General features: G+C 39.0%; 1 protein-coding gene across 2 annotated transcripts in view; it reads right to left on the bottom strand.

Annotated features, from left to right (window-relative positions):
* The window catches only part of rictorb (RPTOR independent companion of MTOR, complex 2b), an 81,108-nt gene that overhangs the window by 24,775 nt on the left and 35,349 nt on the right, over positions 1–20,984 (bottom strand). For both annotated transcript variants that reach the window (XM_088911927.1, XM_088911928.1), the window contains exons 7-21: positions 19,506–19,632; positions 15,803–15,972; positions 13,312–13,379; positions 12,350–12,417; positions 11,409–11,491; positions 10,539–10,626; positions 9,290–9,380; positions 6,490–6,556; positions 6,305–6,385; positions 5,215–5,315; positions 4,280–4,445; positions 3,383–3,484; positions 2,619–2,665; positions 1,957–2,092; positions 1,197–1,396 (exon numbers count right to left, since the gene is read on the bottom strand). In XM_088911927.1, the coding sequence (XP_088768053.1) occupies positions 1,197–1,396; positions 1,957–2,092; positions 2,619–2,665; positions 3,383–3,484; positions 4,280–4,445; positions 5,215–5,315; positions 6,305–6,385; positions 6,490–6,556; positions 9,290–9,380; positions 10,539–10,626; positions 11,409–11,491; positions 12,350–12,417; positions 13,312–13,379; positions 15,803–15,972; positions 19,506–19,632 (1,595 nt within the window). The remainder of the gene's footprint in view (positions 1–1,196; positions 1,397–1,956; positions 2,093–2,618; positions 2,666–3,382; positions 3,485–4,279; positions 4,446–5,214; positions 5,316–6,304; positions 6,386–6,489; positions 6,557–9,289; positions 9,381–10,538; positions 10,627–11,408; positions 11,492–12,349; positions 12,418–13,311; positions 13,380–15,802; positions 15,973–19,505; positions 19,633–20,984) is intronic.

Here is a 20,984-nt window from a genome sequence, read left to right as displayed (position 1 = left end):
CATTAGCTGATCCAAGTGAAATTCACCACACAACAGCATACGATAGGTTAAGGGTCACCGGAGTGGGCTGGTTTCAAAGATAGCCTGTGGCTCACACGGAGCCCATGAGCTGGCAATATTATCAGGGAGAGCTACATCAATCGATGCCTTAGCTTTCTTGTTAGATGATGTTGATGCCACTTACAGAAATCACTATATAAGAAAATGACTATTATAGCTCCCCTTCCCCTGAGAGAGCAGAAATGGCAAAAGCGGACATTTTGAAAGCACTTTGCCTAGTCCTCATATAGTAAGGAGGTGGCAACCATGAAACTCTCAAACAAGAAAATTTGTATACTTTAAACTTTTGGTGCATGCGCTGTATTATGTTAGGCCAGCTACCAAATTAAACTCCCTTATAACAGTGCTATCTCAAATCAGCATCAAGCTATAAACTGCAGCAAGAAAAAAACAAAACCACTATCACATCTTTGTGATAATCTATTAAGGGATAAACACTGAAATTTTTTTTTTCATTTTCTCACACTAAAACCCCACTATTACAGTATAAAACAGATAATGAAAAAGGTCAAGCAAATTACTATGCTCCTGAGTCTCCTATAGTATATTCCTATAATATTATTTAATATTTTAGATGTTACGGGACTCTTTCCACAGTTAATAGGTTTGCTTAAGTAAAAGAAAATAAATCCTTTATATTCACCGTTAAGACCTTTTTATTTTACCAGCTATTTTTCAACTTTTTTGATTCCCTTAAAAAAAATCAACCATTTCCGTTACAGAAATCTATTTCAAATCCAGGATTAAATCCATGCATTGATAATATTTCTAATTATTATTACTATGTTAGAAACATTATATCAATGCATTATTTGCAATGTGACAATGGTTACTGACACTTTGGTAAGGAAAGTATTGGTCATTTAATTTAAGTAAGCTCTTGCTACTGTATACATGGCTTAGGTACTTTATGTGATATGACTGAATGTCACCTTTTTAACTTTTTTAAATATGACTGGCCATCCAAGGAATTTTACTAGTGCCTGGAGCTGCGATTATTTCAATAGAACATCAGACTTTTATCCAGTGTCATATTGTGTCGTATGGATACACAATAAAATGAATGAGATGTCAATAAGGTTTACAGCCAGTGCTGTGAGCGCTTTGGAACAGTCTGAGCAGAGCAGTATACTCACCACTGGAAGACACTGCATTTCTCAAGCATTTTGACTCCATAGGGGTGAGAGGACAGCGACCCCAGGAAAAGGAAGTAGTGCTGGCTGAGGGTGTTGAGAAGACCATTGTTCTGGAGGCTGCGGTCAGGTTTCATTCCCGAGGAGGAGGTGAGCCACTGGACGATGTCCTTAACTAGGTCCTCCAGGTACGGCTGGCCATCCTGTTACCAAAGATGACACAACAGGACACTGTAGAGCAGGCCAGCCCAACTGCGGTCTTCCAGGGCCGCTGTCCAGCAAGTTGAAGATGTTTATTTCAATCTTCTCCTTCTCCAGGGGAAGCAAAGACTTTAACTTGTCCAATTAAGCAAATATTTAATTCAATTAATGCGCGGCGTGGAAGGAAAACCAGAAACTTTCTGGTCCTCCAGGACTCCTCCAGGACTGTAGACACCCCTTACTCCCAGGATACAGACAAATGCCAACAAACATTTCAGAACCCTTGTGGCAGTCATGAAGAAAGAATAAGAAAAATTTTAAACCAAATTTCCATGGTATGTCTACATGACCATACAGCACCCTTACACGTTTTTAAAAAATCCATCTGCTTTCTTAAATTTGCCTGGTCGCAATGAGAAAACCACTACTGCATTTATTCAGTTATAACGCAAACTGGTAAAACAAGAATTACCACCCATATATTAAGCAAAAAAGAAGTGCAGAGCGTGTTTTTTTGTTGTTTTTGACAACAGGAACTGCAAGTCATGAATGGCTGCTTTACCTCATCCGACTCGAGCAGGAACTCGATAAACTGGCAGCCAACCACTGTCAGCTGTTTGGCTTTGCTGTGATCCAACTCCAGACTGGCGTAAAGCTTACTGCTGGGCTTGTAAAAATACAGCAGCCTCCGGACAAACCTAGAGCCAAACATTAAAAGTCACGTGACTCGAGGAAATGCAACTAAGCTGCAAAATACACAGGGCAGACTCAAGAGCACGTCACTGGAATGAAAGACGGAGAAACAGACATACACTGTTCTGCTAAAAAATAAAGAAGCTGAGTAGCTAAAATGGCCTTGATTAAATAAAAATCTGACATAACAACCAATTGGAAGTTACAGTACACACCCAATATTTGACAGTTTTGGTTCTATATTGGGCACACAACAGTTTACTCTGACAATGTGTGGAAAGTAAGAAGAGCTGCTGTTGGTTTCAACTCAGCTAGTTAAAAATACTTATTAACAGGACTTTTAAAGATTTTATTATAAATACATACAAAATGTGTTCTTTTTGTACCCAAATTAAAAAAATATATCAGAGAAGTACTCTTGAATCAACTGAAAAAGTGGAAAGCATTAACCAAATTAGTAGCTGTGAAATTCAATGTGATACTGTAGCTGTTCAGCACATCAGTTGATGACAGGAAGAGACTTTCCATTACCTGTGCATCTGCTCATCTTTGTTGCTTCGCAGATTAACATTCGGCCACTAGAAGAAGAAAAAAGTAGATATTATGTAGATTCAATAATAAAAAAATGATCCCCTACCTCATTTAAAAAAAGGAAGCAACACAATTACAGTTCTACTAAAGCCACAGTCACACAGAGGGAGTTCCAGAAGCTGTATGTTGTTGTCTAAAGAACTAAGACATGACTCTCTCCCCAGGATCATAGTGTAATACAACAGCAGACTTCTTTTCTAGAGAGTGTTTTCTAATGGATTGTTTTAAGGGATTCTTTGCTCTTCCTGTTATGGTACATGTTTTTAGGGGAAAAAAGACTGTAGCAAAAATGTCTAATAACTGCAGTGTATCAAATGTCAGACAAAACAACTAAACCAGAATATAAAATGTAATTACACTCTTGCATTTTGAGTTTTTCACTAGGCACTTCTGTAATTTTTTACAGTGGTTTTCAGAATAAGAGTGAGGATTTGTGTCTGTTTTAAAGTGCTTGTGCATAATTCTGATATGAGAATCAAATTTGTTTTATGTTACATTGTACAAATAACAATGTGTTGAACATAAATATGATGAAAACCTCCAAATACAAAACTGTCAGCCATCCATAATACCACTTTCTATCAGACAACTACCATACGATCCGTATTAAAATCTGTGCACAACCATTTCTGCATTTGTTGATTAAACTGGATATTTAAATTAAAATATTTTTTCAAGCCGAAGGCAGGAAGGTCTGCCCTCACCTTTAAAATTGTTCCAATGAGAACCCAGTTCCAGTCCAAATTCTGTTTGTGGTTGAGGATTTGACTATCTCTGAGGTTCATCATAAGAGCTTCTTCAGTGTCCTAAACAAAAAAAGGAAAAGTGGATATTTTTAATTTGTAATAGGAAATTAAAACCTACCTACACAAAGGTTGAGCATCTGTCTAAACAGCAAATAACCTGACTAAAATCAAGTCAAGATGAAAAGAAAGGTTAAAAAGAGATAAATCTCAGTCACAGCCCATGTGGTAAGGAAAGTAAAAATGTTTTGCATAAAAACAGACAAATGATTATTAGCCTGAGAAGGCCACTCAAATTTTACTACTGGATATTAATGGTTACTATTAGCTGCTGTTCCGAAGTATATCATTTTCTTCATACAGCACTTTGATTTAAAATTTTACACTTTTAACAATATATCCTAACATTGCTTTATTATTGCTTCCCCACATTGGCTAGATGACAGTAATGATGCGACAAGATGAGCATCTAAGTCTTTTTCATACAGTAGGTAGCTCCTTCAAGCTCAGTGTGTCCATCAATACCTTGGTTTTGCTACACCCAAATAATACTTTGCAGTTGTCAACATTCACAATATTGAATTATCCAAATCCTTCTGAAATTCCTGCTTGTTGCTTATAAGGGGTTTTACAATCCAATTTCAATTGTTGTGTTGTCTCCACGTGTGACTAGCTTACTAGCTATACCAGAATCTGGACCACTGAAATGGTCCATTACATGGTTCTCAATTGAAACGCACACCATTACGTTGAATGTCTACTACATGCAATTGGATAAAATTGCATGCAGACACAATATTGTACAAGTAACAACTTTTCAAAAGATGTTTGATAAGCAAGTTAGTTTGCAGCTCGCACCTTGAGAATGAAGATGTCTTTCTGTACTCGCAGGTGCTGGTCTCTTCTGTAGTGTGCTGCCGCTGACTTCCTGATGATGTGGTCCAGATACAGGCTGTGAGGCTTGGGACCCCTCTTCTTCTTTTCATGGAAGCGTTTTAGGCAATTCACTGCTGCACTGGCTCGCCTGGAGAACCACAGACAATAAACTCTCTTTAGTTCTCTGCGATGTGAAGGAACTTTTGATTTCACCAGCCCTTTAAAAAATATTCTGTCCATGTGCTTTCTTAAACAAAACTTAAGAGAACAGAATCGAACTTCAGGCTACTTGGACTAAAGAATCAGTTATTCAGTGACAATGCACAGAACAAATTCAGATATTAGAATAGTAACTATTTTAAACAAAGCTACCAGCGCATGTCTTAATGTGCTAAATGATCCCCCAATTTTGGTTTCTGTTTGCTTTCACTTTTTTCATCTTTTTAAAATCATCTTTTAAAACTTTTAAGGAACAATCTCCACATAAAGAGTGAAATGCGTGTTAGGGTTAAGTCATGTTTCAAAACCCCAAAATTGGTTGGGTATAGCTTTAACGGCAGATTCCCTTTACCAAAGAGAGGTGTACAATTATCAGAGATATTATAAGTGGCAAAAAAATCATTTCAGACTGAGGATAGGAAATGACTCTTTACATAATGAACTAGGGGAATCTGCAACAGGCTGCCCAGCCAGGTGGGTGAGGCACAAACTCTAGGTTCCTTAAAAAAAAGAGACTAGACAAAATTTTCAATTCACTACCAAGCATGACAGGTCAAATGGCAACATCTTGTTTGCATGATGTTCTTATATTATTCTAAAAGGCTGAGATGTCACTGTATTTTGTACCTCATATCACTTATATATGTGTCAAGCTGTGCATTACTAAACAATTGACCCCACAGTTTTGAGGTACTCACATTCTTTTCTCCTGTGAAATATCGAAAGAGGCTGCCATGTTCATCAGGGTGGGCAGGCAGTGCAAATGATGGCTGTGTGAATGTGGAAGGATTGTATTGGCCTGTGGAAAGAAGGCAAGGAAAGGACACAAGTTTGCGACTCACATTCCACTGAATACCATTTTAGTGGACAGTACAGTACACAGGATAATGTTAAAACAATTATTATTTCAACATTTCACTTATGAAATCTCAAAGAGCCTTCAAGCAAACCTTTGTTAAATAGTTTAGTAGGTTGTGCATACTGTACAAGAGAGAGTCTTGTACAGTATGCTTCTAAGCCTTCTAAGCCCAAAAAAATAATAAAGGCCTCTTCTGAGGCACGTAAGTATTCACATAAAGCAAATCATGTAAGGTATAATGGGGTAGCCATCTAAAGTATACCTACACAGCTTAACAATTGTTTTGAAGGTAAATGTTAGTGGGTGCTGAAAACTTAAAAAAGATTAATTAAGTATAAAAATGTATTTTTTATTCTGGGAAAAAGCATATGTATGTACTATCAGGTACAGAAATCCAAATTGCCAAAGTCTGTTTTATTTGTATTTTTTCTAGGAAGCTATTACAGTAGTAACGGCCTCTAGTGTTATTTTCAATTAGGAAATACATTTAGGAATGTTAATTAAGGACTTTGGCTTAACCTTCTTGGCTGAAGGCCAACCCACTGGACTCCCCATGCAGAGGGAGAACTTGGCCAAGGGGGAGCTGCAGAAAGAGTGGAGATGGGGAGCAGGAGGGATACAAAAAGACTAATGCGAACAATATGGCATTAGATGCTCAAATATGACATTAATAGTTTTTCAGGAAATAATGTTATAATGTTATAACATGTCATGTTAGTTAGATTAGCAAAGGAGAGGGAGGTTGCTGTCATCTTCCCTGAACTTTGGTTAATTATACCCTTGAACCTCAACGTATCCTAGGCAGTGTAGATCAATCTGGTGTCACTGTTTTACTCTGAAGAATCGGGTTATGTACAATAACTGAAAGGTAGTTTCTGCAACCTCCTACTGTGAACAGGAGCAGGCAGATTCTGTAAGATTCACGTTACCATGTGCAAAAGTTCTCCCAGGAGGATGGTCGCGCGCACGGACACTTGGTCATCGCTGCTCGTGATTACTTCAACTAAGCCCTGCGTTCAACCGAAATACACAGGATTTTAAAAAGGGAAAATCTACGGTTTAAAAAAACATCAATAACAAAAAAGGTGAAGTGAAACAACTGCCTGTTCCGCACCTCTAAGAGTCCGCTGTTAATGAAGGCAGAAAGTACCAGGGCCAGGTAGTTGTCCATCAAGTCAGGCCTGATGAATACAAGCAAAGTGAAACATAAGCGTTAATGTTACTGTACAGCAGGCCATGGGTTTTAAACCCCAGTTTCCCCATATCACTGTAGTGACCATGTGAGTAATATCAGCCCAGTACATTCATTTCAGCATATTCTGTGGCTAAGGATCTGTGTCTGTGGCTGGAAGGTTGCCAGGTCTTATCCTGTGGTTGGCAGAGGAATCCTACTCCGTTGGGCCCATGAGCAAGGCCCTTAACCCCAACTGCTCCAGGGGCAACGTATAAACGATATACGCTGATCCTGCGCTCTGACCCCAAGCTTCTTCTCCCTGAGTGTCTCTGTGTCTCATGGAGAGCAAGTTGGGGTATGCGAAAAGACAAATTCCTAGTACAAGAAATTGTATATGCCCAAAAAAGTGATCTTATCTTAAGATACAGGAGGCATGACTACCTAATAACGGCTGTATTTGTTTTTTTTTCTCAGTTTTTTACTATTGCTCTCCTGTTTTTATATCAGTGCTAGGCTAAAAGCTGCTCACATGGCAATTTTAAACAAAATGCAACAGACGCCGTCACACATTCACAGCCAGTCATGGCATTGTACCCATTCACATCTCCTTTTTCTCTAACTGTTGTCTGTGAAAGCACAGAAAAACTAGCCTCACTGCAAACACACGAGGGCCTCGTCTGGTGTGCCAACTCTCAAACATCTAAGCAGCTGCCGGCCTCAAAATAAGCCTGGCATTTGCCCCAGAGCCATAAAACACAGCACTTTCCAATGTTTGTTATTACGAGGTCAAAACAGAGAGGCAAGAGCAGCAGACACATTTTTGGCAAACCCAGCCTTTCAGTATATACTGTACTAGTATATATGAAATTTGCTGCATTGATGACAGAAGAACTCCTGTCTCTACCCTCCCCAACACTGGCCAGCACATTATTGTATTTTATCATGGTAAACCAGTTATGCCATTACTTTCAAATTTAAACAGTGTACAATTACATTTTTTCATCTGGACTATGAATAATTCTTTGGGACATACTTCAACACAACTAGAAATCTCACTTTCATTTTATTCTGGTCTTTCCCTGGAATATTTGTCCTTTTTCTGGTTTGTGCATAGCTAATGACACACTTTTTATTTAAAATTGAGGGATCAGTCCAAGTATAAAAAGCAACACCTGAAAAATCTTCTTGTATAGAGCTCTGACACAATTAGACAAGACCTAAGCTGTCTCAGTGATGTAATAGACAAACAACTAATAGCTGTTTTTACAGATCCTTTAAACTGCTTAACCTTTCATACGTATCACCTATTCCTTCTGCACAGTCACCTATAACAGGACTATAGCTTCATGTCTTAACTGAAACATGAAGCGCAAGGAGGAAGAGTAACTTGATCATTGAGTTAGAGCAGCGCCATGTTTCAAACCATGAAGCCCTCTTTCTCTTAACTACAGGACAGGCTAGTCCTCAAGGGGTACGGATACAATAAGGAGCAATACTCTGCAGACAGCCATGTAACGGCACACATGGTTCATGAAATGATTCAGTAGTTGGCCAATACCATTTCTGTGGTACTGGTGCAGAATGTATCACCATTGACCACTGACTGCCAACAGGGGGATTTTAAAGAATTTTAAAAGAAAAACGCAACTGTTTATCAATCTAAACTAGCCACAGTGTCCACAATAGAGTAATGTGTCACAGGAACAGTCACGTCATTACAAAAGACAACTTTTGATGGTGGTGCAAAAGATGTTTGTGTGCCCAAAGGCATCCACCAGGCTTTTAATGAGATGTGTGGTTCTCACTAGAAATGAACCTGGGATTTCTAAACTCATGAAACTTTTTACTTGTGACCATAGCTGAATAAGAACTCATGACTCCTGAAATTCCTTAAGTATTCAGGTCATGATTCACTCGCTATCATCATTTGCAAGAAATCTGCTGAATGCTTTGTTATGCTGGATGTGTATTCTGCAGGATATTCCTGCTTTTGCATGCAAGTGGAAATTCATATTCCACCATTGTGCAGGGGTTACATGGAGGGGAAACATCTTGGACATTGGACACCCAAGCCTTTGCATTTAATCAGGCAGACGCCATAAAGACATTAGCTGGTGGGAAACAGCAGTAATGCTGACAAAGTGCAAGCAGCCAAACATGGGAAATCACACATTTACAGTCGGTGAAGTTATAGCAATATTTAAATTATTAAAAATAACTCAAATAACACATCTACAAAACTAAAAAATACAATAATGCCATGAATCTACAAGTATAACTGATATTGCCTTTAATCTCCAAATCCCTAGTTGTTCATTAGCTCAGTCAGGCTTTATTCATAGCGACACAGTCAGAACAGCTATAATGAGGCTCTGCATGGAGGATCGATGCAGTTTCTGCTGACCACACAGCACGCTCGTAGGCACTGGCAGGTGACAAACGAGAGGAAACCCTGGTTGGAACTGAACACACTCAACCTCTCTGGTGACCAGTGGAAGGTCTCTGTCTGAACTCCAGCACATACTGTAGCCCTCTTCTATGAACCAAGACCCTTACTGGATGAGCCTCTTCAGAGATACATAGTGAAGTGTGTTATTTAAAAAGAAATGCACTGCAATATCAATGGAAAGAAATTTGAATCAAACAAATTTTCTGGGTGAAAGAAAGGAATCAGACGAGGCTCTTTGGTATGTGTTACAAAGAGAAATTCTCAGAGGACCGGCTGGTCATTGCTTCTTACCTTGACCTGGCTCGATGTGGAAGTATGATTTTTGCCTCAGCTGCCACAAAACCATCTGACAGCCTCCAGGTGTCCTGAAATCGACTGGGGTCTAAACGTAACAGATAAAAAGCAAAATGCATACCATAAATGACTGGAAGTATTCGACTGTCATTTAGTGACCAGCCAAGGTTTTATTTCTTCATATTGTTACATACTTGAACGAAACACTGAAGTCCATAGCACCTACAGGATGGACTGCATGTACCAAAGCTTGCATGTGCAAAAAAAAAACAGAGGTGAAATGTGGAAATTTAACTGCCTTATACTCGATACTCATTCACTCCTAATACATGCCTATCAAAGCGAGTTAGACAGATGAACCTATGAGCAGAGACTAATTTATGTGTGACTGACATGGACCTTTATTAAAATAATAAACTTCATTTTATATAATCATCTCAAAGAGCTTTGTGACCCATAAAAGGAGACCATGATAAATCTAAATTTAAAACAACACAAAGCGAAAAACTAAAGGAACTCAGATCAAACAATCACATAAACCCAGAGCTAATTAGAGCTCTAGAACTCCAGAGCAAAACTGTTTGCTTTCTGTCCCACTTGCTCACATGCAAGATGCACAAGGTGGGCCAAGCGAGACAAGGGAGCACCGAGTGTTCCACACTAAAATGAAAAAGAAACTAGAGAACTGGTGCCCTCCCCACACTGTTACATGCAGATCACAGGCCACAATCAAGATAAAACAGATTACAACTGACTACTTATCTAACTACTGCTTTCATTTTGCAGTCAACGTTCGTACACCACTTCTGTTGTCATAACAAAATCTAAAAAAAGTGTTAACTCGCATGGAGTGACTGGGGGTTAATACTGAGGATCCTTTTCAAGACTCAATATTAATAATATTGGCAAACTCTTTCCAGAAGTGTGTCACATCATGGTATATCTTGCCTCCCTTTCCTTTTCCTGCTAAAATCTCACTAAATTCAAATCTGGAGTCACCGGAACATAACGACAACAAAAACACAAGACAGCTTAAATAAATAAGCACTAAATAACAAAGCATGGACCAAATTGTTTTCTGCTCCATGCTCAAAGCAACAGTTCTGTTCCCAACTCCTATTTCCACATAACATTACCCCATGCTGAAAAATTATAGCCCAAATCTGAAGGAATTTCAATTTATTGAATATTAATCTTATTTCAAAGGACTTAGAAAACTCATTTAAGGAGGACTGGCAATACCCACCCACACTGAGAAGAGCTTCAATAAATTCGTGTGTCACAACAGGAACCGGGAGACGAAAAATGTCGTACATGACCTCCAACAGGCCGCGCTGCGGGGAGAGGAGAATGGAGATAAGAGGAGGTTCTGGGCATAATCTAGTGCAGTACAAAACAGAGACAAACCGAGAAAGGGCACACATCACTTGCACTGGTTTAAGGGCAGTAGGAAACACTGTCACACTGCTGCGAAAGAAACAAGCACCTTAAGTTGATTTTTTTAAATCTTTTTTTAACATTTTATTAATGCGAAACTTATAAAATATGCTGGTCACCCCTAATGTTCAGCCCTAAGCCGGAGTAATCTGCCCTGTATATTATAAAATGAGAATGCTATCCAAACTACCTATACATTTGACTCAATAACAAAACATCTTCTCAAACGTTATTGTACTTATTTAATGTAACCTAAATAATTGTATTTTATTCTAACAAAACAAACACCAGAGAAGATATCTGCAGTGGTACAATTGGCCTGAATTTGTGAAACAAAACATTGTTCTTTGTGTGGTATTAAACATTCATTTGTTAAAAGGTAAATTACTCTAATGTACAGAAAAGGGAGATGCAGGTTTTTGTAATATTTAGCAAACTGCTCACAATTCTGACATTGCCCTTAAAAAATAATTATTTTACATTCCCCAATCCCCTTATTAAAACTAACTATGAGAATCATACATGTGTGTTGTACTGTTACACAAGGTTTGCGAGTGTAAATGGCAAACAATCACTTTGCTCTGTGATATCCACAGGGGAGAAACACTAGCACACATCTGTGAATTGTTTGCTGGGTGAACAACCTCATACTGTACACTGATGATGAAGGTGTACATACCCGTACTTCCATATTTGGTATGCAAAGCAAACCTATGAGTGACTGGATTCCAGAACTGCCCGATTTGCACAGGTTAATAATTCCTACAGAGTTGGAAAAGTAAAACAGAAAAATAAAAGGGTAAGTGAAATGAGACAACAAGATGGGTATTTTAGGTCAAACCAGCCCAAAGGTAATGAAATGTATGAAAGGACCTTCTGGTTTTACTTTGAAGGACAAAGCAAACGGGTAATTGATTAGAACTTCTCTCAAACTTCACAATTCTCACACTACTATTAAAACTAACATAAGAAGACAGTTTTACAATAAGTCTTAAAAGAAGTTTAAAAAGGTACACATGACGCAATGGTCAGGTAACAGTGGCTCAAATTCCTAACCTTGCTTTTCACAGATAAAGAGAGCTTTGTAACAGATTGTTTAGTTATGAAACATTGGAATGTCATGTAGTCTCATGTAATTTATTTTTTCCATTTCAATGATTGAACTGATTTTCTTATTAACAGATTACTAAGGTACCAATACATTTTGTACCGTGCTCTGAAACAGTAATATATACCCGTAATCTTTTCAAGGATATACAATCTATTTCTGAAGAAAAGTGGTCTTATTCAAGTGTCTGTGGGGTGAAACAAATGGAATTTAATCCCCCCTCTTCCAGGAACTAGTAAACAAACATGAAATTCAAATATCAAAATTAACACTTGCCATAGTATATGTGCATTTTAAATGATCTTTTTTGTCTTGAGGCTCAACAGCTGAAAATTGTTTGTGACCATTTTTTCTGCTTTTCACCCAGAATTGGAAGTGAAGTGGACATGCAGATAAAGCCCCCTCTAATATTGTCTTCCTATTCTACTGAAACCACAGGTTTTTTGACATTCTCCAGGGTTTTTAACATTTTTGGCAATCTCCAGGGTTTTGATACAAGCATATATACCTACCTGACCAAGATCGGAAGGCTGCCACTATTGCCATTTTGCTGGCAAGAAATCGTGCTTCTCTGTCTTCCCTGCCAGAGATAAATCAGAGAGTAAGCTGAAAAATCCTGAACAAACCAATACACATCACAACCACTCGACCAATGATTCTTTGCATGAAGAAGTTTTTTCTTTTGGATTTGTGCATGGAATGATTGGTAAATGACAAATCTCAACAGGTCCTGAACAAGCTGCCCACTACTGTAAAACTGGTTGATTTTCTGCATTAATCCTTTCCTCTGTTACACCTGTTCTGCTGTCGGGAATCTACATGTGCACGATCACAGTGGCAGCACAGTGTCCATACCAGCAACATGCACATAATGGGAAAAGACAAAAATGAAAAGTCTCCACTACATCTTATGTGAGATAAGTCTACGCCAATGTGGTCTGAAATCCTACACAGCTGGGACTCTTTCAGGGTCTTAAATCATGTTTCTTCTACTAGTATTTTCTCTTAATTCTAAACAGTACAATGGCATGCGACAGTGTACCAAGCTTTCACAGCAGTGTTACAACTTTCTAGGATGATCTCATCACAGTTCAGAAGCTACACAGGGATGGGCTCAGTCAGTACTGGGAAGAGAGACTCGGGAAGATGAGGAAAGGGGGAAAATCCAGAGGGGTGATGGATATCTTTCACACTGCACGCTCACAGCACCAACAGCAGAGTAAGGAGGATGGATGCAACTGTCCATGTTCATAGGCTTCCAGATGGCCACATGGGGTCACTGCTGCACTACAAGCCAAGGTTACCCTGGCAACTGTTGGCCAATTGTGCGTTGCCCTTAGAGAATCACAGCTGGAAAATGACACAACTCTGCCAGTCTGGACCACATGATAGGCCTTTATCAGAGAAGATGTCATCGATACAGTAACTCAGGAAACCCACAGTATTTTAGAATTAAGTAAGAATGTTTACTCACTTGAGCTGACCTTCAGCTGTGTCGGGGTTGTGTCTGTAGTGAAAATCTGTGTAGGGTGCCAAAATTTGCTGAAAGAAAAAAAAAAGCAATCATCCTTTACTTCTCGCACAACTAAGATGTTATTTAGCATCAATTAACAAAATTATTATTAAGCACAAGACAAAAATAATTGCACTGCAGCCATCAGGTAATAGAGTGGAAGAATTGTCAATTTTATTTAACTAGACTTAGTAATGTTTATAACAGGTGAAGGAAAAACAGCAGTGTTCAGTCTTTTAAATGCTTATCAGACTCTTATCAGACTCTTAAAAGGAACACGCACAGACTGAAATTGCCCATCATTCCAAACCCCTTCAGTCTTTGCTACAACACAGTGGAGCCACAGATCAAGACAACTGGCACCTCACGGAGAACAGTCATAGCCCCCAGCCCAAACAGATCTCATAATCATGCGTACAACAACAACTCCAGTCCCTCACCCACAAGGCAGCACTCTGACAGACAAACACAATAAGCACAAGTGGAAGGTGTGCGACAGGTATTTGCCACAATTATGATCAAATAGTCAGAGACGAGGGAAGGCAGTTCAGGCCTTATCGCTTGGCTGGTTCCTTGTAGTTTACAGATTCAAGAACATATTTCCTTCAATGGCATTAGTAACTTCAACTTCTAAGTTCTGAATTTACAGCTTATTAAAACAAATACACAGCAACGTCTATCAGTAAACATACTGTATGTGAAACTATAAGAATTCTGGTGTCACAGATTTATTTCATGAATTGGACAAGACATTATTATAATTGGGGTGGAAAGTATTTTGAATTATGTATTAGACACACAGAGAAGTTTAAAGATATATGGATACACAACATCTCACAGATGGCTGTCATGAAAAGAGCTTGCTCTCGGTGGAGTTCAGTGTGCTGTTCCAAACCAGCACACCCTGATTCTGTCACGGGAGCCAGTCAGGATTAAAACCTGCTCCTTTACAATGGGACTTTTTTACCGGGAGACCTTGCTTGCCCTGTGAACATTCCATTGACTGAAGACAGACAGGAATGGAAACCTTGACCAGTAGCTCTAATTATTCCTGAAATTAAAGGCGTATCAGTTTCCAAACAGGAAGCAAAACACAACACACCTTTCTGAAAGCTAGTAATGTATCTCTTTAATCTTCTTGGGAACGAAATGCATTGCTATAGGTCCGTCTACAGTCTGTACAAAACCAACAACTTCTGCAGTATTCAACTGGCTTTTAGTCTGGAGAAACTCCAGCATGAAACATAAAGCTAATCAAAATGGCAAAAGTATGGAGCATTAACCTAATAAAAATATAGGAAATGCAGATGGTAAATCTTGCATCTTGTATATAGTACAATTCCTTTCCTTAAAATCTTTTAAATGTATCCCCTGCTCCCTTTTAACATTATTTATTGAATATTATACTCCATCATGGGCTCTCTTTTTGTGATCCCAAATAAAAATACTGCCTTGAATTAAGATTTTAGTTCCCATGATCTCTAAAGAGAGAGGACAGTCACCTGGTTGTATGCTATGCCAACTAAAACCAAACCCACAGACCAATTTCTACAATTAATAGATTTTGGTTGTTCTGAAAATGAAAATCCTTTGGCACTGAATAGATGAAACAGAAATGATGAAATTGAGAAAGTTAAAACAGCACAGGTCAGTCTCAACAGAGCTAAGTGCTTTTTTGCAGTGAGCCCTAGATAGGTTGTCCACCAGGCCGATGAAAAACTTTCTCTGGTTGTCGGATCACACACTTGCAGAGCTAGAACATAGTCTTGCATCTGCTAGTGAGGGAAATACAGAAAAAGGACCAGGTCCCAATGTGCTTTCTGGTTCACTAACAACTCAAGAATTGTTTTAGGAGTTAAGAGGCTCAACCAATGGAGCTACATGACTTAAAATATAGATTATTTGATTTACAAGGTGGCATTCTTAGGGGCACTATATATTAAATTTGATCTTCCTTAAATATGTTAACATAAATATGTTTCAGGTTGGAACTTAGGATACATCACAAAATGCAATGGAGCAATTACCACTAAAAGAAAACTGAATACACAGGATGTGTATGAAGAATTACGCTTCTTCTTCCAAGATGAGTCAGTTTTATACACTTCTTTCCATCAAGTGCTGATTAATTAATTAAGAAGAACCCTTGAAGGGGGGCCAGAACCATTCTAGGTCCCTTTCAGTAAAAAAATTCTGAAAACCTTAAATGAGCTTTAGGCAAAACTTTGATAATAACACAGATTCTTAACAGAACCACAGCTTATTCTCCTTTTATATTCTTCTGATTTAACTCACCACCTAATGACTGGTTTCGGGAACCTTCAGAAGACTACCCGGGGGCCTCAGTGGGCTTTGGTTTCACTACAGAAAGGCACTACTGGGGAAGGTGCTTCTATGAAAAACCCCTGGGAGGCCTCTTTGCTTAAGCTCAGTAAAACAGGAGCCCACGTACCTCAAGTTCCACATCGGAGCGCACATACTGCCGCGTCTTGGGGTGATTGAGGAGATGCAGTATGGTCGTGATCAATGCCTCGTTTATGCGGCTCAACTGGCAGTCGATCACGTTCTTCAGGATGGTGCTAAGGCCTCCCCTTGAAGCCACCACTTCTGGGTTCCTCAAAGCTGAGAAAAGGGAAGGAAATATGATTAATGCTATGCCCTGTTCCAAGCTGATGAGGGAGGGTTATAGTTAATTTTGAACATACACTGAGGTCAGGAGCCGGTCACACAAGAGGTTTGCTGATCTTTCCAGAGTACTTCTCACCGTTTGCTGGTTACAATTGTTACTCAGGGATGTTAAGGTCACAGATGTGATTAAAGCACAATTCCAACAATGAAACCTAGGAAAAATATCCAAGGAAAAATGTGCCATAGCAATAGAGAGGGGCTACAGCAAGCTCTTATCATTGTGTGGCCACTAAAACACTAGCAGGTGAAACCAGAACTAATCCTGAAACTGCAAGCCTGTCCATTCAAGATGGTGTTCCATTACTCAGTCATTTGTCATGCTTCCTGAAGCATGAGCTAATCTGATATCCCAACTAAGACTGCAGAAAATTATAAACATACCCATCCTGCAAACAGAAAACTGCTACAATGGAAGGCATTAAAAAGCTAAAGTTAAAATCAATGTTAAATCATGAAATTGTTACCATCTGCCAATCACTAAACCTGCCAGAGAGTTGAAACTGAACTTATTATGTAAAACACAAATTGATGTTTCTGTATTCTTATGACCAAAAAATGCTACAGTTCTTTAAAAAGTGTTAAACAAATTGGAGGAAAACCAGCTAAAATCAAGTCTGAAACTTCTAGAGTCAGTAATAAAGCCTTCAGTATGTTTGTAACATCACCACTGTCAGTATCAAATGCCTGGGATCTCAGTCAATGCTTTTTTAATTAATAAAAGCAACTCTCTGTGAAAACAGTCCTCTGGGTGAAAGTTAAATTCATTTCAGCATATTCTGTGGCTAAGGATCTGCGCCTGTGGCTGGAAGGTTGCCAGGTTCGTATGTATGTGTTTTAACAGTATTAATAAAATGTGCCTTTCTCTGCATATTGATAGTTTTACCCTAAACTGAAGAACAAATGTGGGTCACTTTCTTCTCTTTTAAGTAGATGACTAACAAAGTCTGTCAACCAAATAGTTCACTGTTGATACTGATATTCAACACGCTTTTTAACTTTTTGCTTAGGTTGTGGTACAAGTTGGTCCAAGTACTTCTCAGAAATAAAACTATCACAAGTATCCACTGAGGTAGAGTATAGGATTTTGCATCAGCAGTCCACTGCCTAACACATAAGGTGTAATAAATAATTGAGGAATAAGAAAGCTTAAACAAGGGATTCAGACAAGCCACCAAAGCTGGTAACTGCAGTCCTTCAAATTGTGTATGGGATCTTAAACCCATTATGGAGAAGTTTAATTTCTTCTAAAAAAGACAGCACACTCTAACGCCATAGTGGGTAAATATAGAATACTGTGTCCTGGTTTGCTCACCATAACACAAAAAGGGTATTATAAGTTTGGAAAGAGCAACATCAGTGATATCTTGTGTCATGGGATTGTCATATACAGAGATAAAACTCTTCAGTCTACAACAAAGCTTGAGGTTAAGCATATCCATGTACAGTGGTGTGAAAAAGTGTTTGCCCCCTTCCTGATTTCTTATTTTTTTGCATGTTTGTTACACTGAAATGTTTCAGATCATCAAACAAATTGAAATATTAGACAAAGATAACACAAGTAAACACAAAATGCAGTTTTTAAATGAAGGTTTTTATTACTAAGGGAAAAAAAAATCCAAACCTACATGGCTCTGTGTGAAAAAGTGATTGCCCCCCCTGTTAAAACATAAATCAACTGTGGTTTATCACATCTTTGGAAAGCTGAGTTCAATTTCTCTAGCCACACCTGTTCTCAATCAAGAAATCACTTAAATAGGACCTGCCTGACAAAGTGAAGTAGACCAAAAGATCCTCAAAAGCTAGACATCTTGCTGCGATCCAAAGAAATTCAGGAACAAATGAGAAACAGAGTAATTGAGATTTATCAGTCTGGAAAAGGTTATAAAGCCATTTCTAAAGCTTTGGGACTCCAGCGAACCACAGTGAGAGCCATTATCCACAAATGGCGAAAACATGGAACAGTGGTGAACCTTCCCAGGAGTGGCCGGCCGACCAAAATTACCCCAAGAGCGCAGCGACGACTCATCCAAGAGGTCACAAAAAAACCCCACAACAACATCCAAAGAACTGCAGGCTTCACTTGCCTCAGTTAAGGTCAGTGTTCATGATTCCACCATAAGAAAGAGACTGGGCAAAAATGGCCTGCATGGCAGAGTTCCAAGACGAAAACCACTGCTGAGCAAAAAGAACATAAAGGCTCGTCTCAGTTTTGCCAGAAAACATCTTGATGATCCCCAAGACTTTTGGGAAAATACTCTGTGGACTGACGAGACAAAAGTTGAACTTTTTGGAAGGTGTGTGTCCCATTACATCTGGCGTAAAAGTAACACAGCATTTCAGAAAAGGAACATCATACCAACAGGACCTGGAAGACTTGCTGTGGTAAATGGAACCATGAATTCTGCTGTCTACCAAAAAATCCTGAAGGAGAATGTCTGGCCATCTGTTCGTGACCTCAAGCTGAAGCGCACTTGGGTTCTGCAGCAGGACAATGATTCAAAACACACCAGCAAGTCCACCTCTGAATGGCTTAAGAAAAACAAAATGAAGACTTTGGAGTGGCCTAGGCAAAGTCCTGACCTTAATCCGATTGAGATGTTGTGGCATGACCTTAAAAAAGCAGTTAAGGCTCGAAAACCCTCCAATGTGGCTGAATTACAACAATTCTGCAAAGATGAGTGGGCCAAAATTCCTCCACAGCGCTGTAAAAGACTCATTGCCAGTTATCGCAAATGCTTGATTGCAGTTGTTGCTGCTAAGGGTGGCCCAACCAGTTATTAGGTTTAGGGGGCAATCACTTTTTCACACAGGGCCATGTAGGTTTGGATTTTTTTCCCCTTAATAATAAAAACCTTCATTTAAAAACTGCATTTTGTGTTTACTTGTGTTATCTTTGTCTAATATTTCAATTTGTTTGATGATCTGAAACATTTCAGTGTGACAAACATGCAAAAAAATAAAGAATCAGGAAGGGGGCAAACACTTTTTCACACCACTGTATATAACATTTTAGGGGTATAGACGGTATAGCCCAGGGAATTATTTAAGACTCAGTAGAGAAACACAGGGTCACAGTTGGTCACAGCTGGAAACAGAACTGGAATTCATTTAAGATGGAAAACAGAAAACACTTGTTTACACAGGGGGTGGTGGATATCTGGAACAGGTTTTACAGTCAGGTGCTTGAAGCACAAACTCTGGGCTCCTTCAAGAAAATACTGTTCGACAGCATTTGATACCAAAACTGCCTGACCAGCAAGATGGCCAAACAGACTCCTCTAATTTGGAAACTTTTTTTATGAAACGTTCTAACCTGATAATGAGTAAAAAAGGTAAATGTTGGTTTTGCGGTCAAGACAGAGGAAGATGTAACTATAGTACAGAGCCACACATGCAACTTAGAGCTGCACAATCACTCATTGCGAAACACGATGACTAGATTTGCATGCATCTAATACTGTACCTACCTAGTTCACAGATTATGGCAATGCATGCACGAACCATCCGGTCTCTTTCCTGCAAACCGTCATTTCCTACTGCTATCAATGAGTTTGTTATGGAGCTGGGGAACAGCAAAGCATTCACAGTGATCATCTAGAAAGGATAAACGAGAGAGGGGTTAATTACGTTATTTTCGTACTATATTTCGTTATTACATAATTTTCGAAAAAAAACAGTACTACATTTACAATAAATCTTTATATCCCATCAATATGAGACACTCATACTGACACAGTGACCAATTCCCAAACAGAGAACTATAGCCCTTAGTAATGACATCTAAACTACAAAAATTTCACAAGGTAGGTAAGTACAAGGCGTACTGAAGTAAAAATAAGATGTATTTTAGGAATTGAAGAGAATTCTCAGAGAAAAGAAATTGTTGTGTTTTAGTGTGTGCTTCCCCTTTTCCTCCACTCTTAGAGGAAACCAACCCAGGTCCTGAAGCGCTACAATGTAACCCATTTTATAGGTCAACTTTGGACCCTTCATTTCAGACGGTGCAACAATTTCATTTTGGGCAGTTAAGATGATCTTAATTTGTTCTATTTGGCGATATACTGATCATTTGGGATAGAAATCATCCAGGTAGTCTTCCAGGAAAAGACTGTGCCACTCTGGAGTTCAAATGAAACAACGGACTGTCCTAAATTGAGCAAATTTAGGATCCAAGATGTGTGGAATGTACAATGGCTCAACCAGTGAATGAGCCCTACAGGTTAAGCTCTACAGTCCAGATGCTGCCAAGTCTAGGCTAAGACACAGGTTCATCCTGATCGGGATTTCCCAGGTGGTGGGGCACAACTGCCTAGGGCAACATCTGCATGCGTCACAACAGTGTGCCCAGGGGCTTGCCAGGAGCTTGGTGACTTACTTGTAGTGTAGTCTGTAACCATCACACCCATTTGAAATTAATGTTAACTCTCCTATAAGCAATTCAGCGTGAAATTAATTCATGCTGTTCATCTTTTAAGTAAAAAACAAAGCCAATTTAAAGTCACTCAAAAAATCACTGGACTGGTTCTTCACACTGAAAGTGTAAAAACTGGCAGATGTCTCCATATTGCATGTTTTGGAGGAAAAGTTCTCACTCCTTGTGTGTTGGTTGGTACAAAGAACACAGAGTTGGGGCAATTTCAGATCAGAGGGGTATAAACTGGGGGAGAAGGGGGGAGATTTAGGAAAATACAATTTGTTTCGAGATACTATTTACTTAAGATACACTTACTGGAATGTTATGTTCCAAAACCACGGTTGGCTATTTGTTAAGACCATTCTCATACTTGATGCTGTACGCCCAATTCATATGCTTCACACTTCACAAATGAGTCAGTTTTATCTTAATCCACAAGCTTTCACATTCAAGAACCACACAGCAATATGACAGCCCGTCAAGCGAATCTCATTCACTGAAGAAGAAATTGCATTGTTTATTGCCAAGCTCA

The sequence above is a fragment of the Atractosteus spatula genome, chromosome 3 (assembly GCF_055471065.1).
Source record: "Atractosteus spatula isolate fAtrSpa1 chromosome 3, fAtrSpa1.hap1, whole genome shotgun sequence".
Taxonomy (NCBI): domain Eukaryota; kingdom Metazoa; phylum Chordata; class Actinopteri; order Semionotiformes; family Lepisosteidae; genus Atractosteus; species Atractosteus spatula.
Note: the sequence above shows the minus strand (reverse complement) of the source record. Positions and strands in the feature narration are given on the sequence as shown.